The sequence below is a fragment of the Bufo gargarizans genome, chromosome 4 (assembly GCF_014858855.1).
Source record: "Bufo gargarizans isolate SCDJY-AF-19 chromosome 4, ASM1485885v1, whole genome shotgun sequence".
NCBI lineage: Eukaryota > Metazoa > Chordata > Amphibia > Anura > Bufonidae > Bufo > Bufo gargarizans.
The window spans coordinates 379508376-379533727 of NC_058083.1; the positions used below are offsets into that span (position 1 = coordinate 379508376).

The following is a 25352-nucleotide window of genomic DNA, read 5'->3' on the forward strand; positions in this document are numbered from 1 at the left end:
ATATACGGAACGCAAAAAATGGCCCGCAAAACGGAAAAAAAAACGGTAGTGTGAAAGAGGCCTTATATGAAGAAAGACTTTGTGGGATTACACATCACATATAATTATCTTTTAACCATAGCTAAAACTGCGCTGAACTATTTTGTCTTTTTATAGTTTTACTTGCATTTTAATACTGAAAAAAATAAAATAAAAAACTTTTTTATCACCATATTCTGACCCCTATAACTTTTTTGTGGTTGTATGTACAGACCTGTGTAATACCATTTTTAAGTGTGTGTGGCTTTTTAACCACTTTTTATTAAAAACAAAACAAAAATTGGGGAGTTGAAGTTACAAAAAAAATGGTGAATTGCCCAATTTTATTTTTCCGTTGACACGGGGAGACTGGAAGTCTGAGCAATGGTGGGGCAGCGTAGGTGCAGGAACTTACAGGCGATTCCCTCAGCAGCTCTGGCCAAGCTGGGGGAGTCCGCCCAAAAGTTCCCAGGGGTGAACAACCCCTTTAAGTTTACCCCCCCCCCCCACTAATGTATTTAGTGATCACTGTAGTTGAGGAGTGTTTTGTGGGGATATTCATAGTTTCAGAACAGCTGGTGCGCCCTAGATCGACGATCCCTGGTGTACGGACATCACTTTAAAATATACTACTCTGCTAGTCTGCTACCAAAGCGTTACTACAGTGAGTGCATCAGCGCCAACAAGCCTTTGAAGCTCCGCTTAGCGATTTATCTGGATCGATTCGTCTCCCCTGGTAGTGTAGACGTCAGACGTCACCACGCACGCCTCTTACTGATTGGCTGCTCACGTGAACCCTGGGCGGGGCTGAGGCTTGTCTCTCGTACTGTGGATGTTGGCTGTTTGATCATGAATCGTTATTTGATTTCCCTTCAGCTGCTGAGGCGCTTTTCTTGTCACGAGAGGAAGCTCCTGCTGCCGGCGGCGGCGTTCACACCAGTGAGGATGGTAAGCAAACGCTGCGGTTCTTGTAGAAGGTCTAGCGGAAAGGTCACCTTGTAGGATATGTCCCTCACAGCCTGTGCGCTTGTCATGCAGACCTTGTAGCCTATCGGAGGCAGGTGTGCGTTACTTTTAAAGGGCACGTCCTGTCTTCTGTATGTCGGGCAGTGACAGTGCCTGCTGCCGCGTTCGGGTTGTGGCATTCACACGTGGAATACAGATGCAGGGCTATCTTAACCACTTCAACCCCGCTAGCTGAAACCCCCTTAATGACCAGGCCACTTTTTACACTTCTGCACTACACTCAGTGGCGTCTCTAGCTTTCAAATTTTTTTTTGGGGGGGGGGGGGGGGGCACACTGGGGGCCAGGACAAAAGTAGGGGGGGCAGCTATAACAACGATACATTTACACAAGTACGCTTTGAAATGCTGCGATACTTTACCCAATACCTAAAACCGCAACAGGGAAGAAAAGTCCTGCTGTCTGTGGATGACACTTTTATAGAGAGGGGGATCTGTGGATGACACTGCTATGGGGGGGATCTGTGGATGCCACATACCGTGTATAGCATTTTATGCTATATGTGTCATCCACAGATCCACCCCATGACAGTGTCATCCCCATTTCCCCCTCCATAACAGTGTCATCCAGAGATCCCCCTCCCCGCCTCTCACAGGAGTATACATTTGACATTTCTAAATATCCTGCAGTAACTTTAACTTTAAATCAGGATTCAGCAGCCGCTCATCTCTACTAGTACCTTAACCTTAGACCACTCGGCTAGCTTCGGTAACAGGGCAGGCTACAGCCTACAGGTACTGCCTGTTAGTTGTAATCGAGCAAGCGCTGCTTTCTGCAGGTCAGAGGATACGGATTACAGTTTAGAAGAAATGTACACTCCTGTGAGCGGTCCAGACCAGCGGCGGATCCAGAGTCTCGGGAGAGGCACTTCCAGATTATTTTTTGTCCGCCGCCACAGAACAAGGGTGCTTATAGAACAGACTCCACAGTGTAGCGGTATACTGTATATTGTGGGGCACAGTGTAGCGGTATACTGTGGGGCACGGTGTAGAGGTACACTGTGGCGCTACACTGTGGGGCACGGTGCGGCGCTACACTGTGGGGCACGGTGCGGCGCTACACTGTGGGGCACGGTGCGGCGCTACACTGTGGGGCACGGTGCGGCGCTACACTGTGGGGCACGGTGCGGCGCTACACTGTGGGGCACGGTGCGGCGCTACACTGTGGGGCACGGTGCGGCGCTACACTGTGGGGCACGGTGCGGCGCTACACTTGGCCGGGGGCTCGGCGCGGCGCTACACTTGGCCGGGGGCTAGGCGGAGCTGATGTTGTGTTTTATCCTAATGAGAAATTCATAATAAGGATTTGGAGAAGGGGCAGAGGGATAGCAGAGCAGGGAGAGGCTGGCGCTGCTACTAGGGGGTCATACCATGGGGGAGTAATAAAGCCCACCATAATGCCCCGCAGTAGAAATAATTCTCCTTATAATGTGACAATGCAAAAAATACCCCCTTATGCCCCCAGTTGAGCTAATGTCCCCCATAATAAAATACCCCTATATAGTGCCCCCAGTAAATGCCCCCATAGTGCTCCTCTCCCCCTTCCTCCTAGTGCCCCCCATAATGTACCAGTATAAAATGCCCCAGTAGATGCCCTCAGTGTCCCCCATAATTGTGCAAGTATAAATTACCCCTTCTTAGTGCCCCCGTAGATGACTCCATAGTACTCCTCTCCCCCCTTCCCCATAGTACCCACCATAATGTGTCCCAGTATAAAATGCTACTGTACAGAGCCCCCCCATATAAAACACCCCTTCTTTGTGTTGCCTCAGTAGATGCCCCTATAGTGCCCCCATCATGTGCCAGTAATAAGCCCCCCCATCATGTGCCAGTAATAAGCCCCCCCATCATGTGCCAGTAATAAGCCCCCCATCATGTGCCAGTAATAAGCCCCCCATCATGTGCCAGTAATAAGCCCCCCATCATGTGCCAGTAATAAGCCCCCCATCATGTGCCAGTAATAAGCCCCCCATCATGTGCCAGTAATAAGCCCCCCATCATGTGCCAGTAATAAGCCCCCCCATCATGTGCCAGTAATAAGCCCCCCCATCATGTGCCAGTAATAAGCCCCCCATCATGTGCCAGTAATAAGCCCCCCATCATGTGCCAGTAATAAGCCCCCCATCATGTGCCAGTAATAAGCCCCCCATCATGTGCCAGTAATAAGCCCCCCATCATGTGCCAGTAATAAGCCCCCCATCATGTGCCAGTAATAAGCCCCCCATCATGTGCCAGTAATAAGCCCCCCATCATGTGCCAGTAATAAGCCCCCCATCATGTGCCAGTAATAAGCCCCCCATCATGTGCCAGTAATAAGCCCCCCCATCATGTGCCAGTAATAAGCCCCCCCATCATGTGCCAGTAATAAGCCCCCCCATCATGTGCCAGTAATAAGCCCCCCATCATGTGCCAGTAATAAGCCCCCCCATCATGTGCCAGTAATAAGCCCCCCCATCATGTGCCAGTAATAAGCCCCCCCATCATGTGCCAGTAATAAGCCCCCCCATCATGTGCCAGTAATAAGCCCCCCCATCATGTGCCAGTAATAAGCCCCCCCATCATGTGCCAGTAATAAGCCCCCCCATCATGTGCCAGTAATAAGCCCCCCCATCATGTGCCAGTAATAAGCCCCCCCATCATGTGCCAGTAATAAGCCCCCCCATCATGTGCCAGTAATAAGCCCCCCCATCATGTGCCAGTAATAAGCCCCCCCATCATGTGCCAGTAATAAGCCCCCCCATCATGTGCCAGTAATAAGCCCCCCCATCATGTGCCAGTAATAAGCCCCCCCATCATGTGCCAGTAATAAGCCCCCCCATCATGTGCCAGTAATAAGCCCCCCATCATGTGCCAGTAATAAGCCCCCCCATCATGTGCCAGTAATAAGCCCCCCCATCATGTGCCAGTAATAAGCCCCCCCATCATGTGCCAGTAATAAGCCCCCCCATCATGTGCCAGTAATAAGCCCCCCATCATGTGCCAGTAATAAGCCCCCCATCATGTGCCAGTAATAAGCCCCCCCATCATGTGCCAGTAATAAGCCCCCCCATCATGTGCCAGTAATAAGCCCCCCCATCATGTGCCAGTAATAAGCCCCCCCATCATGTGCCAGTAATAAGCCCCCCCATCATGTGCCAGTAATAAGCCCCCCCATCATGTGCCAGTAATAAGCCCCCCCATCATGTGCCAGTAATAAGCCCCCCCATCATGTGCCAGTAATAAGCCCCCCCATCATGTGCCAGTAATAAGCCCCCCCATCATGTGCCAGTAATAAGCCCCCCCATCATGTGCCAGTAATAAGCCCCCCCATCATGTGCCAGTAATAAGCCCCCCCATCATGTGCCAGTAATAAGCCCCCCCATCATGTGCCAGTAATAAGCCCCCCCATCATGTGCCAGTAATAAGCCCCCCCATCATGTGCCAGTAATAAGCCCCCCCATCATGTGCCAGTAATAAGCCCCCCCATCATGTGCCAGTAATAAGCCCCCCCATCATGTGCCAGTAATAAGCCCCCCCATCATGTGCCAGTAATAAGCCCCCCCATCATGTGCCAGTAATAAGCCCCCCCATCATGTGCCAGTAATAAGCCCCCCCATCATGTGCCAGTAATAAGCCCCCCCATCATGTGCCAGTAATAAGCCCCCCCATCATGTGCCAGTAATAAGCCCCCCCATCATGTGCCAGTAATAAGCCCCCCCATCATGTGCCAGTAATAAGCCCCCCCATCATGTGCCAGTAATAAGCCCCCCCATCATGTGCCAGTAATAAGCCCCCCCATCATGTGCCAGTAATAAGCCCCCCCCATCACGTGCCAGTAATAAGCCCCCCCATCACGTGCCAGTAATAAGTCCCCCCCATCACGTGCCAGTAATAAGTCCCCCCCATCACGTGCCAGTAATAAGTCCCCCCCATCACGTGCCAGTAATAAGTCCCCCCCATCACGTGCCAGTAATAAGTCCCCCCCCATCACGTGCCAGTAATAAGTCCCCCCCCATCACGTGCCAGTAATAAGTCCCCCCCCATCACGTGCCAGTAATAAGTCCCCCCCCATCACGTGCCAGTAATAAGTCCCCCCCCATCACGTGCCAGTAATAAGTCCCCCCCCATCACGTGCCAGTAATAAGTCCCCCCCCATCACGTGCCAGTAATAAGTCCCCCCCCATCACGTGCCAGTAATAAGTCCCCCCCCATCACGTGCCAGTAATAAGTCCCCCCCCATCACGTGCCAGTAATAAGTCCCCCCCCATCACGTGCCAGTAATAAGTCCCCCCCCATCACGTGCCAGTAATAAGTCCCCCCCCATCACGTGCCAGTAATAAGTCCCCCCCCATCACGTGCCAGTAATAAGTCCCCCCCCATCACGTGCCAGTAATAAGTCCCCCCCCATCACGTGCCAGTAATAAGTCCCCCCCCATCACGTGCCAGTAATAAGTCCCCCCCCATCACGTGCCAGTAATAAGTCCCCCCCCATCACGTGCCAGTAATAAGTCCCCCCCCATCACGTGCCAGTAATAAGTCCCCCCCCATCACGTGCCAGTAATAAGTCCCCCCCCATCACGTGCCAGTAATAAGTCCCCCCCCATCACGTGCCAGTAATAAGTCCCCCCCCATCACGTGCCAGTAATAAGTCCCCCCCATCACGTGCCAGTAATCATGTGCCATTATTAAGTCCCCCCCCATCACGTGCCAGTAATCATGTGCCATTATTAAGTCCCCCCCCCATCACGTGCCAGTAATCATGTGCCATTATTAAGTCCCCCCCCATCATATGCCATTATTAAGTTAAAAAAAGAACACTTATACTTACCTCAGTGTCAGTGATGCGATGCAGGCCTCTTCCGGCCTGTGTCCCACACTGTATGGCTCAGGCAGCGCGATGACGTCATTGCGCCGGCCTCTGATAGGCTGCCGGCCTAGTGCCTGCAGCCTATCAGAGCAAGGGGAAGGGACACGCCTCTCCCTCCCCTGCACCGCCGCTGGCACAGGCAGTAGTAAGGAGATGAGCGCAATAGAACCGCTCATCTCCCTGTGCCCGGCGGCGGCGGCTCACTTTGGGGGGGGGGGCGCATTTTAGTTGGGGGGGCACATGGGGGGGCCGTGGCCCCCTCTGGCCCCCCCCTGGCGACGCCACTGACTACACTACTTTCACCGTTTATTGCTCGGTCATACAACTTACCACCCAAATGAATTTTACCTCCTTTTCTTCTCACTAATAGAGCTTTCATTTGGTGGTATTTCATTGCTGCTGACATTTTATGTTATTAATCGAAATGTAATGATTTTTTTGCAAAAAAATGAAAATTTTCACTTTCAGCTGTAAAATTTTGCAAAAAAAAAGACATCCATATATAAATTTTTCGCTAAATTTATTGTTCTACATGTCTTTGATAAAAAAAAATGTTTGGGTAAAAAAAAAGTTTGGGTAAAAGTTATAGCGTTTACAAACTATGGTACAAAAATGTGCATTTCCGCTTTTTGAAGCAGCTCTGACTTTCTGAGCACCTGTCATGTTTCCTGAGGTTCTACAATGCCCAGACAGTACAAATACCCCACAAATGACCCCATTTCGGAAAGTAGACACCCTAAGGTATTCGCTGATGGGCATAGTGAGTTCATAGAACTTTTTATTTTTTGTCACAAGTTAGCGGAAAATGATGATTTTTTTTATTTTTTTTCCTTACAAAGTCTCATATTCCACTAACTTGCGACAAAAAATAAAAATTCCGAGGAACTCGCCATGCCCCTCACGGAATACCTTGGGGTGTCTTCTTTCCAAAATGGGGTCACTTGTGGGGTAGTTATACTGCCCTGGCAATTTAGGGGCCCAAATGTGTGAGAAGAACTTTGCAATCAAAATGTGTAAAAAAGAATGACCGGTGAAATCCGAAAGGTGCACTTTGGAATGTGTGCCCCTTTGCCCACCTAAGTGTCACACATCTGGTATCGCCGTACTCGGGAGAAGTTGGGGAATGTGTTTTGGGGTGTCATTTTACATATACTCATGCTGGGTGAGAGAAATATCTTGGCAAAAGACAACTTTTCCCTTTTTTTTTTTTTTAATACAAACTTGGCATTTGACCAAGATATTTCTCTCACCCAGCATGGGTATATGTAAAATGACACCCCAAAACACATTCCCCAACTTCTCCTGAGTACGGCGATACCACATGTGTGGAGTCGGAGTCGGAGTCAATTTTGGGTACCTGGAGTCGGAGTCGGCAAAAAATGAACAGACTCCGACCAAATTTAAATTGGAATAAAAAAATAAAAAAGCAAGTTTAAATGTCTGAATTCATAAACAGTTATAATTAATGACTTCTCTACTGTAAGAATAAAGGCCAATGCATGCAGTGCCTCACGTAACCGCAAAACAAACGCGTTCAGTGATGTGAAGAAGCATGCTTTTCATATGCTTCACTATATGGCACGCAATGCACAATTAGGAGTGGCAATACATATACTTTCCATTGTGTTGTGTTCCGCTGTTACAGGTTTACCGAGTCTCTCACTGATAAGGGATTAAGTAAATATGTGTTTTGCAGGACTAGAGACACTTGTATAAGTGAAGGGAATGGAGGGTCAATAGTTCAAGACTGAAGCTGTAAACCATGGATGTCAAACTCATGGCCCTCCAGATGTTGCAAAACTACAACTCCCATCATTCCCTGATAGCTGTAGTATGCCCAGGCATGATGGGAGTTGTAGTTTTGCAACAGCTGGAGGGCCACGAGTTTGACATCCCTGCTGTAAACCATTGGAAAAACTGCTGTCATTCAGCTAAGGCTATAAAACGTGTAAACTCAGAATGTTATCTTAAACTTTAAACATGACTATGGGATTCTTCTAGGGAAATCATGTTTTAAAATAAATGTCCCTTCTTGGATCCTCCCACTGCCCTGTCTTCAGCAGAAGATCAGCACACAAAGGAGAAGGCAGCAGCTTCTGCCCAACTACCTCTCTGTGCTAGAAGAGCTTAGAAGAACTTCTTTCTTTCCTTCAAGGAATGTATAAAATACATTCGCATGTTAAATACAGAGGAGTCGGAGTCGGGGAGTCGGAAGTACAAAAAACGGAGGCGTCGGAGCATTTATCTACCGACTCCACAGCCCTGCATGTGTAACACTTTTTTTGCAGCCTAGATGCGCAAAGGTGCCCAAATTCCTTTTAGGAGGGCATTTTTAGACATTTGGATCCCAGACTTCTTCTCACGCTTTAGGGCCCCTAAAAAGCCTGGGCAGTATAAATACCCCACATATGACCCCACTTTGGAAAGAAGACACCCCAACGTATTCAATGAGGGGCCTGGCGAGTTCATAGAATTTTTTTTTTTTGGCATAAGTTAGCGGAAATTGATATATATATTTTTTTTCTCATCTCACAAAGTCTCACTTTCCGCTAACTTAGGACAAAAATTTCAATCTTTCATGGACTCAATGTGCCCCTCAGCGAATACCTTGGGGTGTCTTCTTTCCAAAATGGCGTCAGTTGGTGGGGTGTTTGTACTGCCCTGGCATTTGAGGGTCTCCGCAATCATTAAATGTATGGCCAGCATTAGGAGTTTCTGCTATTCTCCTTATATTGATGATACAGGTAATGAGATATATCTTTTTTTTCCGTTCAGCCTCTGGGCTGAAAGAAAAAAATGAACGGCACAGATTTCTTCATTCGCATCGATCAATGTGGATGAAAAAATCTCTGCCAAAAAAAAAGGAGGGGAAAGGCGTCTGCCAGGACATAGGAGCTCCGCCCAACATCCATACCCACTTAGCTCGTAAGCCCTGGCAAACCAGATTTCTCCATTCACATCAATTGATGTGGATGAATAAATCATTGCCGGGATTTTTTTTATATAGAAAGTTTTTGCCAAAGCATATGAACACCGCCACCTCCTCAGCTCATATGCCTCGGCAAACGTATCTTTTATTGCACAGTAGAAATCTCGTCTTGCAGCGCCGCATACACCGACTTGCGTGTAATCTGACAGCAGCGCAATGCTTCTGTCAGAATGCACATCAGTGCTGCAGCTAGTCGATCGGTTGGTCCATCTGGAAGGTAAAAAAAAAATAAAAAAAAAAACTGGCTACAATGCAATAATTTTATTAACTTTGAAACAGAACATATAAACTTTAACTTTTTGAACTAAACATTAACCTTTTTGCTTACTAGTGTGTTTTTTTTTTTTTGTTTTTTTTTTACCTTTATAGAACAAACCTCTCCTTCATGGGTCAATGTGCAAAGCGCAAATCGCCCAAAGATGTGGCAAAGTGCGTTATGCACTTTGTCCCAGTTGAAAGGAGACGTTTGCAGCAGCTGTGAGTGAATGGGCCCTAATAGCCCTGTGTGCCTGCCCTGGTGAGATGATCCCTATGCTAGGTGTACCTGTGTGTGGTACTTCCGGAAACACTCCCCTAAGCATAGGGCAGGGTGGTCAGGACAGTCAGGACAGAAATAGCGGGTGTCACGCCTTATTCCACTCCTGCTACAGACACAACATCTTTTTCGGGGTGACGGTTGGGTTGAGGTACCAGGAACGACATTGGGGAAATGTTGCTCGTGTAGACGGCTAACTACACTGGTGGATGGGGCCACGGAACCTCCTGGGTACATGAGGTTCTCAATGATCTTTTCCTGAAATTTGAGGAAGGATCCAGTTCTCCCAGCCTTACCGTAGAGAACAAAACTATTATACAGAGCCAATTGAATTAAATATACAGACACCTTCTTATACCAGCGTCTGGTTCTGCGGGAAACTAAATACGGAGACAACATCTGGTCATTGAAGTCCACCCCTCCCATGTGAAGGTTATAGTCGTGGACTGAGAGGGGCTTTTCAATGACACGGGTTGCTCGCTCAATTTGTATTGTCGTGTCTGCGTGAATGGAGGAGAGCATGTAAACGTCACGCTTGTCTCTCCATTTCACCGCGAGCAGTTCTTCGTTACACAAAGCAGCCCTCTGCCCCCTTGCAAGACGGGTGGTAACGAGCCGTTGGGGGAAGCCCGTGCGACTAGTTCGTGCGGTGCCACAGGCGCCAATCTGTTCTAGAAACAAATGCCTAAAGAAGGCCACACTGTAGAAATTGTCCACATAAAGATGGTACCCCTTGCCGAATAAGGGTGACACCAAGTCCCAGACTGTCTTCCCACTGCTCCCCAGGTAGTCAGGGCAACCGACCGGCTCCAGGGTCTGATCTTTTCCCTCATAGATCCGAAATTTGTGGGTATAGCCTGTGGCCCTTTCACAGAGCTTATACAATTTGACCCCATACCGGGCGTGCTTGCTTGGGATGTATTGTTTGAAGCCAAGGCGCCCGGTAAAATGTATTAGGGACTCGTCTAAGCAGATGTTTTGCTCTGGGGTATACAAATCTGCATATTTCTGGTTGAAATGGTCTATGAGGGGCCGAATTTTGTGGAGCCGTTCAAAAGCTGGGTGGCCCCTGGGACGGGAGGCGGTGTTGTCGCTAAAGTGCAGGAAACGCAGGATGGCCTCAAAACGTGCCCTGGACATAGCAGCAGAGAACATGGGCATGTGATGAATTGGGTTCATGGACCAATATGACCGCAATTCATGCTTTTTAGTTAGACCCATGTTGAGGAGAAGGCCCAGAAAAGTTTTAATTTTGGAAACTTGGACTGGTTTCCACCGGAAAGGCTGGGCATAATAGGTTCCCGGGTTGGTGGTTATAAATTGTGTGGCATACCTGTTTGTTTCGGCCACGACTATGTCTAAGAGCTCCGCAGTCAAGAACAGCTCAAAAAATCCCAGGGCCGAACCGATCTGAGCTGTCTCAACCCGAACTCCAGACTGGGCGGTGAAAGGGGGAACTACAGGTGCGGCTGAAGTTGGGGACTGCCAATCAGGGTTTGCCAGCACCTCTGGGATTCTAGGGGCTCTACGGGCCCGTCTTTGCGGTGGCTGCGACGGGGTCTCTACTGCTCGTGCCACCGTACCAGCTTCAACTGCTCTTCTGGTTCTCGCCACTTCACCAGGTTGTACGGCAGTGCTGGTACTAGGTCCAGGGAGGGCTGCGCTGCTGGTGTATGCCTCACCATGTAATCCGACAGCGCCAGCCCCACTCTGCTGCTCTTGAAGCGGATCCTGCGCAACCTGTGGTCTAGCGACACGGGGCCGGGTACGCCTGGTGCTATCAGGGACCTCAGCCTCCTCGTCCGAACTTTGGGTCAGAGAGCCACTGCTTTCTACAGGTTCGTATTCTGACCCGCTAGATTCATCAGATGAGGGTTCCCATTCCTCATCCGACTGGGTCAGAAGCCTGTAGGCCTCTTCAGAAGAATACCCCCTGTTTGACATTTGGGCAACTAAATTTAGGGGTATTCCCTGAGACTGCCCAAGAAAAAAAAGCAAGCCTGTCTTACAAATGGGAGGCTAGTGATGTACCGGAGGCCGCTGCGGTTGATAAAAAATATCAAAACTGTTTTTATTTTATCGCCGCAGCGCGTGTAAAGTGAATGTGCAGTGATAAAAAAATAATAATTTTTTTGTCACTGCGGTGGGGCGGGTGTGGGCGAACGCACGTGTGGGCGACCGATCAGGCCTGATCGGGCAAACACTGCGTTTTGGGTGGAGGGCGAACTAAAGTGACACTAATACTATTATAGATCTGACCGTGATCAGTTTTGATCACTTCCAGATACTATAAAAGTACAAATGCTGATTAGCGATACGCTAATCAGCGAATCAGTGACTGCGGTGCGGTGGGCTGGGCGCTAACCGATCCCTAAACTACCTAACCAAGGGGCCTAAACTATCCTAAAATGGTCAATACCAGTGGAAAAAAAAAAAGTGACAGTTTACACTGATCACTTTTTTCCTTTCACTAGTGATTGACAGGGGCGATCAAAGGGGTGATCAAAGGGTTAATTGGGGTGCAGGGGGTGATCTGGGGCTAGTGTGTGGTGACAGACAGAGCTATTAGTCTTGTGCTCTGTCTGTCTTCTGCTTAGTATAGGCCTGACTGACTGAGGAGGAATTTGGCTTCTCCTGGACTCCAGATATGTACTCACAGCTTGGCTTACAGGGGATGCTTCTTCCTGGAGGCTGGAAGATAGCTGCTTTTCTTGTCAACCAGCTGAGGCTGAAGGCTCAGGCTGGGAACAGTGATCTTTGCCTCAGCCGAGGCGGGATCCAGGGTTGGGATCCCTGGTTCTGGGAGCTCCTACCAACACAACCTGGAACACTGACTACACTTCCTTCTCCTCCTCATGAGACAGGACATGGGAACGTCCCACTTCTGCTAACACAGGGGAGCCTAGCCTGGAATGGACTATTCCAGACTAGATATACTAACTAACCTTGGTCTGCTTACATATTGCTGCCACCTGCTGGCGGACAGGGAAATTACAGCAAATGCATAATACAAGCCTGGAAAGTGCATATACAGGAAAATGTAAAGTTAGATTACACGAGATGATAATACATACACACTTAACATGCTGTAGCAGGGAGACAGAGTTTAGTGACATACTCTTGGATATTACATATGCATGTTACAGTTCACAAACTGCTAATACGCAAAGTACGGATACTGTTCGTGTGCACGCCGCCCTTTCTTCACTCCCTCTTGTAAAAATGTCTATTCTCGGCAGACAAGGATAGGTCCTGTTCTATCATTTGCTGGACACAGATGACATCCGTGTGCTCTCTTTATTTGTTGCGGCCGTAGAAATGAACCGCCAAGAATACAGATTGGATGTGGATCCAAAACATGGTCTTGTGCATGTGGCCCAAGGCCTATTAGAACACCAGGGACCACATGAACCAACTATAAAGGCAATCCACTGGGTTTGGAGGGCAAAATCAGGTTCCTTTTAAAACGTGAGCACCGTTAGGGTACTTTCACACTAGCGTTATTCTTTTCCGGCATTGAGTTTTCCTGGACAGCGGTGATGTCATCTTGGGCTACTTTCACACTTGCGTTCAGAGCGGATCCGTCTGAGACGGATCCGCTCATATAATGCAGACGGTGGATCCGTTCAGAACCGATCCATCTGCGTTATATTGTAAAAAAATTTCTAAGTGTGAAAGTAGCCTGAACGGATCCGTCCAGACTTTTACATTGAAAGTCAATGGGGGACGGATCCGTTTGAAGATTGAGCCATATTGTGTCATCTTCAAACGCATCCGCCCCATTGACTTACATTGTAAGTCTGGACGGATCCGCTTGCCTCCGCACGGCCAGACGGACACCCGAACGCTGCAAGCAGCGTTCGGGTGTCCGCCTGCTGAACGGAGCGGAGGCCAAACACTGCCAGACTGATGCATTCTGAGTGGATCCGCGTCCACTCAGAATGCATTAGGGCTTGACGGATCTGTTCGGGGCCGCTTGTGAGAGCATTCAAACGGAGCTCACAAGCGGACACCCGAACACTCGTGTGAAAGTAGCCTTACCTGGCTCTGTATTCAGGAATTGGCATACATACAGTACTGCCATGGTGCTTGCCAGGGTTGAAGTAGTCTAATTTCCAAAGCCACAGCACATGCACTAGATGACATCGCTACTGCTTGAATCTGTGAATGACAGTGGAAGGGTTGGGCCGGGCTCTAGAAGGAGCTGAGCTTTGGAGTGACAGTGGCAATAGTGATTCCCTGGTGACACCAAACAGCTTATTTCCATACTAAAAATGTATGTATGTACAGGGCTATGGAATGAATGGCTTTATACCGTATTTTTCGCCGTATAAGACGCACCTAGGTTTTTGGGGAGGAAAATAAGAAAAAAAAAATTTTTAACCAAAAGGTGTGCTGTGGGTTTGGAACTAGGTGGTCTGTGGATGGCACTATTACTGGGGATCTGTGGATGACGAACACTGTTATGGGGGGATCTGTGGCTGGCACTGTTATACATGTGTCATCCACAGACCCTCCCAGCCCATAACTGTGCCATCCACAGATCCCCCGCCGCTCCAGTATACTAATATAATATGTCTTATTCAATTAATAGTTATTAAATATGCCTCTTTATTCCTAATAGTACCTTAAATCCTAAGCGCTTCAGTACAATGCCGGCAGGCCGGGCAGCCGGCGCGGCGCGTCACTCACTGACGTCACTTGCCTGCGCCGCCTGCTTCATTCATAAAGTAGGCGGCGCAGGCACGTGACATCAGGGAGTTACGCTGCCGCCCGCCCGGCCTGCATTGTACGGATGCGCTTAGGATTTAAGGTACTATTAGGCATAAAGGGGCATATTTAATAACCATTAATTGAAGATGACATATTTTATTAGTACACCGGAGCGGCGGGGCGGGCCTTTAGTACAGTGACTGCACCGCCCCGCCGCTATTGCCGGCCCCAGCTCCTCCTCCCAGTCCCTCCCCGAGTCCCCGCTCGCTTTACATCGCTGCCAGCGATGTAAAACTGACTGCATTCGCCGTATAAGACGCAGGGGCATTTTCCCCCCATTTTGGGGGAAGAAAAAGTGCGTCTTATACGGCGAAAAATACGGTAGTTATAATAATTATTATTATAATAAAGCATAGATTAACGCAGGCACGGAGCCTTAGATTGTGGTCACCTAAATAAAATGTCCCCAATCTAAGACCTCTTTCACACTGCCGTATGGCTATTTCAGTGTTTTGCGGTCCGTTTTTCACGGATCCGTTGTTCCGTTTTTTTTTTTTTTTTGTTTCCGTTCTTTTTTTTTTTCGTATGCCATATACAGTATACAGTAATTACATATAAAAAATTGGGCTGGGCATAACATTTTCAATAGACGGTTCCGCAAAAACGGAACGGATACGGAAGACATATGGATGCATTTCCGTATGTGTTCTGTTTTTTTTTTTTTTTTTTTTTTTTTTTTTTTTTTTTTTTGCTGACCCATTGACTTGAATGGAGCCACAGAACGTGATTTGAGGGCAATAATAATAGGACATGTTCTATCTTTCAACGGAACGGAAATGGAATGCATACGGAGTACATTCAATTTTTTTTGCGGAACCATTGAAATGAATGGTACTGTTTACAGAAGTAAAAAAATGGGCCGCAAAACGAAAAAAAAAAAAAAAAAACTGTAGTGTGAAAGAGGCCCAACAGTGTTCTTGATTTTAAGGGTATTTGGCACCAGTTTTGTACATTTGTAACTGGCTGACCTGTTACATGTGCACTTGAAAGCTGAAGGCATCTGTGTTGGTCCCATGTTCAGATGTGCCCACGTTGCTGAGAGTAATGATATGTTTTAATATATGCAAATGAGCCTCTAGGAGCAATGGGGGCATTGCCGTTAAACATCAAGGCTCTGCTCTTTCTACAATTGCTGCCCCTGTCCACTTTGATTGAGAGGGCCAGGCATTGAAAACATAATCTCTCCTGGCTCTGTTAATCAAATTGGAGAGGGCATAGCAGTTGCAAAAAAGCGGAGCTTCTAGGTGTAGCGGGAACACCCCTGTTGTTCCTAGAGGCTCATTTGCATATATTAAAACTTCATTGTTCTCTGAAATGCGGGAACTAATTAATATGGGACCAACATAGATCCCTTCAGCTGTAAAACGGCTAGGGCAGCGCTAAAGCCTGTCCATTAGTGTCAGTGACTGAAGCTTCCGCCTAGCAGTGTGAAAAATGTAAACAAATAGCTCCAATGCTCATATCAGGGGCTGCCTGTGTGAAAATTCGGATATGTCCGGGTTCAGCTCTGAACCCAGACAACTCCTTAAATAGGGAGGTTTGTGGTAATAGACTGTGTTGAACGCTTTCGCTACCAGTGCCGTACATGTACAGCGCTGGAGCAATGGGTAAACATGGCACATGCGGCGGGTGCCATGGCCGGCGGGTCTTCGCTGTTTCAAACTGCAGAGATCCACAGCTAATGATCTCGTCCAGCAATAATGCCGATTGCGGTCAATAAAGCCTTTAGATGCAGTGATCAATATGCTCATGCTTCCAGGCTTATCAGCATCTTCTGAGGCCAATGAGGATGCCAGTAATTGGTTTCAATATGCTGGGTCTCTCTGAAGAGACCCAGGGTATTGGAGCTGCAATTCTTATTTCGGCCAGCATGCTAACATAAGAAATAAGCAATTCTAGTACCATTATGGATCTATATGAAACATAATGGTACAGAATAAAAAAAGGGAGTCTTGTAGCCTCAAACACGAGTTACAAAACCATAAAAAAGTAAAAAATATAAAAATCTAAATCTCCCCCCTCACCATAGAAAAATAAATAAATACACAGATAACAAAAAAATTAACATCATGGGCATCACTGCGTCTGAAAACTCCTATACTATTAAAAAATAAATGCTAATGCGGTGAATGGCATAACGGGAAAAAGAGTCAAAATGGCTGATCCACCATTTGTTCAGCGCTTCTTATCCCAAAAAATTATAAAATATGATGAAAGTCACACACAGTACAGAATGGTATCAATAAGAACTACAGATTGTCCCACAAAAAATGAGCCACCACACGGCCCAGTAGATATAACTATAAAAAAGTTTTAATTTATTTTTCCATTATTTAGACATAAAAACCTATACATGATAGGTGGTATCGTTGTAATCATACTGAGCCAGAGAATGAAGGGCATGGGTCAGTTTTGCTGCAAAGGGAACGCCGTAGGGACAAAATCCGTAAAACAGTGGAGAAATTTTTATTTTTTTTCCTGCTACCTTGTATGCGATATTAAATGGTGGCGTTAGAAAGTCTAATTTGTTCTGCAAAAAATATACTAACATGAAAGAGGATAGTATACTGCTACAGATGGATCTGGATAGCTTGGAGGCTTGGGCAGAGAAGTGGCAGATGCGGTTTAACACTGACAAATGTAAGGTTATGCACATGGGAAGGAATAATACAAGTCACCCGTACATACTAAATGGTAGAGCACTGGGTAACACTGACATGGAAAAGGACCTAGGAATTTTAGTGAACAGCAAACTAAGCTGTAGAAACCAGTGTCGGGCAGCTGCTGCCATGGGTTGCATCAAAAGGGGCATAGATTCCCGTGATAAGAACATCATCCTGCCACTTTACAAAAATAAATAAAAAATTCCCAAGTAAGGAGTTAAAAAAAGACGACATATTTGGTATAATTTTTTTGTTTCAAAAATAAATAAGAAAAAGTATACATATTAGGTATCGCTATGTCCGTAATGATCTGCTTTATAAAAATGTCACATGACCTAACCCCTCAGGTGAACGCTGTAAAACTAAATGAAAACTGTGCTAAAACACACCTTGCCCCATACATTGTTATAATGAATGATCAAAAAATCATATGTACCCAAAAATAGTACCAATAAAACTGGCACCTTATACCCTGGTTTCCAAAATGGGGTCACTTTTTGTCAAGTTTTAAGTAACTTGATGGGTCATTTATGGGGGTATCCACTATGTAAGCCCCACAAAGTGACTTCAGACCTGAACTGGTCCTTAAAAGTGGGTTTTGGAAATTTTCATGAAGAACAATGTGTCACGACAAAACAGTCTCTGAATGGCTTGGATAAGTAAAAACATTCCAAAGCTATTACCACAAAAAGTGAGATATGTCAGATTTGCAAAGTTAGGCCTGGTCAGGAAGGGGGCAAATGGACCAGTTGTGAAGTGGTTAAGACAAGAAATCTTTTCTCTAATAGAAAAAAGGTTCCTGTTCCAGATTCGGAAAGGGGCAGGGGTTTTTATTCATCCCTTTTTCTAGTACCCAAACTGGACGAGTCATGCATTTTTTCTTATTGTTCTCCTCTAAAATCTAGGTGCGTCTTATAGGGCGAAAAGTACGGTACGGTCCAGTACAGCAGAGACCCTAGTCAGTTTATATAGTCGTTATATAGTCTTATATATTCTAATACGCATCTTGTGTTTTGTTATGCGCGTGATTCAGTAAGTGCCGACCAGCACCCCCTAAGCCCCGCCCCAGAACCCCCCACCCGGTCCCTGGGAAAATTGTTTTGCATGGAACTGGTCCTTGGTGCAAAAAAGGTTGGGGACCACTGCTTTAGAACAACAGGGTCTAGGATTTTATTTAGTAATTTCTCTAGTAAGAAAGTCCAATAGGACATACAGAGTGATAATCAATCTGAAATCACTAAATCATCACCTACAATACGAAAAATTCAAAATGAAGACACTGTAGTCAACAATAGATCTCGGACACAGGACTGCTATATGGTAACCCTGGACTTGACTGATGAGTACTACCATATTCCCATTCACGGCTACCATCAAAAATGTATATGGTTCGCTCTATTCATGGACTGAGTCCTGTGTCATTTATCAGTTCCATGTTCTCCCATTCGGGCTAGCGTCTGCTCAAAGTCTTTAAGCCATGGCAGAAGTATCAAGTCATCTTCAACCAAAAGGTATATTACTCATCCCATTATTGGACTATTTTCTGATTGCAGCGGATTCAAAAATAAAACTTTAGGCGCATGTGAACACAGATAGTTAGGTTGGATAGTGAATCTAACAAAATCGTATTACCAGAAGTAGAAGTTTTTTTTTTTTAAAGAGTACTTCTAGTCTCATATCAGTTAAGCTTGTTTCTACCAGAAGAAAAGCAAATAAAAAAGATCCAGAAAATCTCCTCTCTTTACAGATCCAAGCTGGTGTCAATTTGAGATCTTATGAAAGCATTAGGGCTCCTGACTTTGACAATCCTTGCGGTAACTTCTGACCCAAGGGTTACAGTAGCGACAATACAATCTTGTGGCAATAACTACGGATGCCAGCAGGGGTTTGGGGGTCCATTCTTCCCAGTCAGTAGTACAAGGCCGGTGGGATCATACTATGGCTCAGCTCTCAGTTAAGAGCCAGGCATGTATTGTTAAGGTACTTTTGGACTAGAGTTGTTGCGATACCAATTTTTTGATTCGGTTTCGATACCATGAAAAAGTATTGCGATACTCGATACCATTCGATACCACGCGAAAAAAATAAACAAAAAAAGCCACGTGCATTCCTCATTTTTAAAAATGGCGAATCGCGCAGTTTTTATTTTATTTTTTCTGTTCCGGCATTCACCACCTAGATTTTTTTTAATATATTTTAATAGTTTGGACTTTTCTGACGTGGCGATGTAATATGTTTATTATTTAAATATTTTATATGTGAAATTGGGAAAAGGGGGTGATTTATACTTCATATTTTAGTGTTTTTTGTTTGTTTTTTTACACTTTTTATTTAATGACTATTTTCCCCCTTAGGGGCTAGAACCTGGGATCTTTCATCCCTTTTCCTATTCAGCCTGATAGATCTCTATTAGGGTGAATAGGACTCCACACTGTCCCTGCTGCTCTGTGCACACAGCATCAGGGATGTTACCATGGCAACCAGGGCTTCTGTAGCGTCCTGGCTGCCATGGTAACCGATCGGAGCCCCAGGCTTACACAGCTGGGGCTCCGATCAGAAGCTGCCACTGCACCACCAATGAGGGGGGGGGGGGAAGAGGTCCCTGTGGCCACTGCCACCAATGATTTTAATACTGGGGGGTTGAGAGGGGCCGGCACACTGTGCCACCAATGATTTTAATGGGATGGGTGGGTTGAGGGGGGGGGGGGGCAATGATAACTACCTCTTTATACAGGAGGCGGGTACTGGCAGATCAGCGGCAGTTAACTGCCGCTGATCGCAGCTCCCTGTCAGGGGCAGGGTGCCGGCAATGCGATTCTGCTGCCGGCACCCGCCTCCTGTATGTGTTAAAGACTGACTACTGTATATGAGTCCAGACTTTCACTATCAGGCCACACAGAGCGGCGCCCAGCAATGTCCCAGCACTCACCATTAGTCCTGGGCGCCGCTCCGTTCGCCTGCAGTGCTCCATTACTGTCTCCTGTCCTGCTCCACATGCTGCTGATTACTATCGGAGCGATGGGAGGAGACATCAGATTCACTAGTGGGCGTTCCTTCTCCCTGGCTGTAGCGCTGTCCAATCGCAGCGCAGGGAGAAGGAACGCCTACTAGTGAAGCTGATGTCTCCTCCCATCGCTCCGATAGTAATCAGCAGCATGTGGAGCAGGAGAGGAGACAGTAATGGGGCACTGCAGGCGAACGGAGCGGCGCCCAGGACTAATGGTGAGTGCTGGGGCATCGCTGGGCGCAGCTCTGTGTTGAAATAATCCTATCATTGGTGGCGCAGTGCGCCCGCCCCTCCTCCGCCCCTCTCTTCTCATTGCCGGCGCCGCCCCTCCTCCGCCCCTCGCTTCTCATTGCCGGCGCTGCCCCTCCTCCGCCCCTCGCTTCTCATTGCCGGCGCTGCCCCTCCTCCGCCCCTCGCTTCTCATTGCCGGCGCTGCCCCTCCTCCGCCCCTCTCTTCTCATTGCCGGCGCCGCCCCTCCTCCGCCCCTCGCTTCTCATTGCCGGCGCTGCCCCTCCTCCGCCCCTCGCTTCTCATTGCCGGCGCTGCCCCTCCTCCGCCCCTCGCTTCTCATTGCCGGCGCTGCCCCTCCTCCGCCCCTCGCTTCTCATTGCCGCCCCTCCTCCGCCCCTCGCTTCTCATTGGTGGCAGCGGCAGCAGCAGCACAGGGGGAGGGAGGACAGCTTCCTTCTCCCCGTGCTGCTGAGAGAGAACATGAGCGCGCCGATAGCAGCGCGCTCATGTTCAGAGATACTAGACTGCGCAGAAGCGCAGCCCAGTATCGAAAAAACGGAAATCCCGGTATCGTATCGATACCGGGACAAAAGTATCGATTGGGTATCGAAATTTCGATACCCGCAACAACCCTATTTTGGACAATATCAACAGTAACTTATTTAAACAAACGAGGACAAAGAGCAAAGCCTAAGCAGCAGTGTCAGCAAAACATTGTGTACGCAGTCCAGTGCAATGAGGAATGCTCAGAACTGTATACCGGCGAAACAAAACAACAACTACATCAGCGTATCGCTCAGCATAGAAGAGCTAAAGCCTCTGGTCAAGATTCAGCTGTGTACTGAAATCTAAAAGAAACAGGTCACACCTTTGAAGACAGTCAAAGTACGTGTTTTGGATAAGGAGGCCGATTGGTACAAACAAGGTGTGAAGGAGGCCATCTACGTAAAAATGGAGAAGCCAAGCTTGAATAGAGGCGGGGGTGTTAGACATCTATTGTCTGCCACATACAATGCTGTCACCTTTTTCTGGGAAGTCTTTATCACCTACTGACTCAAATTAGGAAAATGGAATCAACACCTTTGACCCCATGCTGGGTATAATGACCTCTGACCCCATGCTGGGTACAATTACCAGATGTTGATTCAGTTACATATTTATTCCCAGAGAATTTTTGTACAATCACTTAGAATTGAGAAAGCTCGTTGGAAGAACGAGTGAAACGTTTTCAAGAAATCTACAGTAAGTCCAGTTGCCTTGATTTATTCTTTACAGATAGTGTCAGCAAAAGTTTTCTCTTGGGCGAAAAAAAAAATCTAGCCTATTTCTCTGCAGTCCATCTAAAAGGCAAAGACTGGCAGATAGCAGACTTCTCGGCAGGGAAACCCTAAAAGGAGAATGATGTATAAATCAGAAAGTCTTCTATCAGAGCACAGAAAAATGAGGTTTCCTGGTTCTGGACCTCTGCGACCTTCTGACCTTGACCTTTTATTTGTTTCCCCATTTTCCTTGATCCCAAGAACCGTAATGAAGATGATGGAGGAAGGAGCACAGATAATCCTTTTAGCTCCATACAATCCAAACTAGAAGATGTGGAGCTCTTTAAGATATTCATTAAAGGAACAAGGAGAATTCAGCCAATTGGCAGATATACAGTCAGGTCCATAAATATTGGGACATTGACACAATTCTAACATTTTTGGCTCTATACACCACCACAATGGATTTGAAATGAAACGAACAAGATGTGCTTTAACTGAAGACTGCCAGCTTTAATGTGAGGGTATTTACATCCAGGTGAATGTTGTAGGAATTACAGCAGTTTGCATATGTGCCTCCCACTTGTTAAGGGACCAACACTAATGGGACAATTGGCTTCTCAGCTGTTCCATGGCCAGGTGTGTGTTATTTCCTCATTATCCCAATTACAATGAGCAGATATAAGGTCCAGAGTTCATATCAAGTGTGCTATTTGCATTTGAAATCTGTTGCTGTCACCTTTCAAGATGAGATCCAAAGAGCTGTCACTATCAGTGGAGCAAGCCATCATTAGGCTTGCTCCACTGAGCAAACCCATCAGAGAGATAGCAAAAACATTAGGCGTGGCCAAAACAACTGTTTGGAACATTCTTAAAAAGAAAGAACGCATCAGTGAGCTCAGGAACACCAAACGCGGAAGACCACGGAAAACAACTTTGGTGGATGACCAAATAATTATTTCCCTGGTGAAGAAAACACCCTTCACAACAGTTGGCCAGATCAAAAACACTCTCCAGGTCGTAGGTGTATGTGTGTCAACAATCAAGAGAAGACTTCACCAGAGTGAATACAGAGGGTTCACCACAAGATGTAAACCATTGGTGAGCTTCAAAAACAGGAAGGCCAGATTAGAGTTTGCCAAACAACATCTAAAAAAGCCTTCACAGTTCTGGAACAACATCCTTTGGACAGATGAGACCAAGTTAAACTTGTACCAGAGTGATGGGAAGCAAAGAGTATGGAGAAGGAAGGGAACTGCTCATGATCCTAAGCATACCACCTCACCAGTGAAGCATGGTGGTGGTAGTGTCATGGCGTGGGCATGTATGGCTGCCAATGGAAGTGGTTCTCTTGTATTTATTGATGATGTGACTGCTGACTAAAGCAGCAGGATGAATTCTGAAGTGTTTCGGGCAATATTATCTGCTCATATTCAGCCAAATGCTTCAGAACTCATTGGACGGCGCTTAACAGTGCAGATGGACAATGACCCAAAGCATACTGCAAAAGCAACAAAAGTGTTTTCTAAGGGAAAGAAGTGGAATGTTATGCAATGGCCAAGTCAATCACCGGACCTGAATCTGATTGAGCATGCATTTCACTTGCTGAAGGGAAAATGCCCCAAGAACAAGCAGGAACTGAAAACAGTTGCAGTAGAGGCCTGGCAGAGCATCACCAGGGATGAAACCCCTTGCGTTTCAGACTTCAGGCTGTAATTGACTGCAAAGGATTTGCAACCAAGTATTAAAAAGTGAAAGTTTGATTTATGAGTATTATTCTGTCCCATTACTTTTGGTCCCTTAACAAGTGGGAGGCACATTGACAAACTGTTGTAATTCCTGCACCGATTTGGATGTAAATACCCTCAAATTAAAGCTGACAATCTGCAGTTAAAGCACATTTAATGTGTTTAATTTCAAATCCATTGTGGTGGTGTATGGAGCCAAAAATGTACTTTTGCGTTGATGTCCCAATATTTATGGCCTGACTGTACATTTCCTCCTTGGGATCTAAATTCAGTTCTGTCAGTTTTAATGGCTTGTCCTTTTGAACCCATTTTTTGATATTTCAATAACATTGTTATCTTTTAAAATGGCCTTCCTTTTAGTGTTAACAACCGCTGGCAGGTTTGGATTAACTCTAAGTTTTTTTTGGAGCCATTAAGTGACAAGCAGCAAGCAAAGCCTCTGTTGTGAGACAGATCAGGTCCACTATTGTGATAGGCTATCAGACAAAGAATGTTACTCCCCTGGAAGGACTGCAAGTCTACTCTGTTCATTGTCAACCTCGTGGGCTGAATCCACTTCAGCCACATTAGAACAAATCTGTCCAGCAGCCACTTGGTCTTCCCCATGGACCTTTTTGCGACGTTATAAGTGGGGCTTCTTTCACACTCGCGTTTTGGGAGGATCCGTCATGGATCTTCAAAAACGGATCTGTTACAATAATACAACCTCATGCATCCATCATGAACGTATCTGTTTTGTATTATCTGTAACATAGCCAAGATGGATTTGTCGTGAACTGCCATTGATTCAATGGCAGACAGATCAGCTTTCGATTGTGTCAGAGAAAACTGATTCCTCCCCATTGACTGACATTGTGTGCCAGGACCAGGGCTGTGGAGTCGGTAGATAAATACTCCGACTCCTCAGTTTTTTGTACTTCCGACTCCGACTCCTCTGTATTTAATATGCAAATGTATTTTATACATTCCTTGAAGGAAAGAAAGAAGTTCTTCTAAGCTCTTCTAGCACAGAGAGGTAGTTGGGCAGAAGCTGCTGCCTTCTCCTTTGTGTGCTGATCTTCTGCTGAAGATAGGGCAGTGGGAGGATCCAAGAAGGGACATTTATTTTAAAACATGATTTCCCTAGAAGAATCCCATAGTCATGTTTAAAGTTTAAGATAACATTCTGAGTTTACACGTTTTATAGCCTTAGCTGAATGACAGCAGTTTTTCCAATGGTTTACAGCAGGGATGTCAAACTCGTGGCCCTCCAGCTGTTGCAAAACTACAACTCCCATCATGCCTGGGCATACTACAGCTATCAGGGAATGATGGGAGTTGTAGTTTTGCAACATATGGAGGGCCATGAGTTTGACATCCATGGTTTACAGCTTCAGTCTTGAACTATTGACCCTCCATTCCCTTCACTTATACAAGTGTCTCTAGTCCTGCAAAACACATATTTACTTAATCCCTTATCAGTGAGAGACTCGGTAAACCTGTAACAGCGGAACACAACACAATGGAAAGTATATGTATTGCCACTCCTAATTGTGCATTGCGTGCCATATAGTGAAGCATATGAAAAGCATGCTTCTTCACATCACTGAACGCGTTTGTTTTGCGGTTACGTGAGGCACTGCATGCATTGGCCTTTATTCTTACAGTAGAGAAGTCATTAATTATAACTGTTTATGAATTTGGACATTTAAACTTGCTTTTTTATTTTTTTATTCCAATTTAAATTTAGTAGGAGTTGGAGTCGGTTCATTTTTTGCCGACTCCGACTCCAGGTACCCAAAATTGACTCCGACTCCACAGCCCTGGCCACATCCGATCAGTTTGGCTCAGTTTCGTCAAGCGGACGTTAAAATGCTACAAGCAGCGTTTTGGTGTCCTCCTCCAGAGCGGAATGGAGACTGATTGAGGCATTCTGAGCGGATCCATTCAGAATGCATTAAAGGGAACCGGTCACCGGGATTTGATACATATGCAAATTAACCTAAGATGAGTCCTGTACGTGAGATGAGTCAGGGACAGGACTTATTTCAGGTTAATTTGCATATGTATGATATCATTTTTTGACACAATAAAAGCACACAGAGCTATGGGGACTGGATATTGCGGATGTACTAGCGGCCATCTAGCAACCCATGTCCTCAGCTCTATAGACAAAATCAGGGTGACGGGTTCCCTTTAAGGCAAAACTGATCCGTTTTGGACCGTTTGTGAGAGCCCTGAATGGATCTCAAATGGAAAGCCAAAACACCAGTGTGAAAA

General features: G+C 46.5%; 1 protein-coding gene across 1 annotated transcript in view; it reads left to right on the forward strand.

Annotated features, from left to right (window-relative positions):
- Positions 1–796: 796 nt before the first annotated feature.
- FH (fumarate hydratase) overlaps positions 797–25352 on the forward strand; it is a 118276-nt gene continuing 93720 nt past the window's right edge. The window contains exon 1 of the mRNA XM_044291188.1: positions 797–966. Coding sequence (XP_044147123.1) covers positions 868–966 — 99 coding nt within the window. The 5' untranslated portion in view covers positions 797–867. The remainder of the gene's footprint in view (positions 967–25352) is intronic.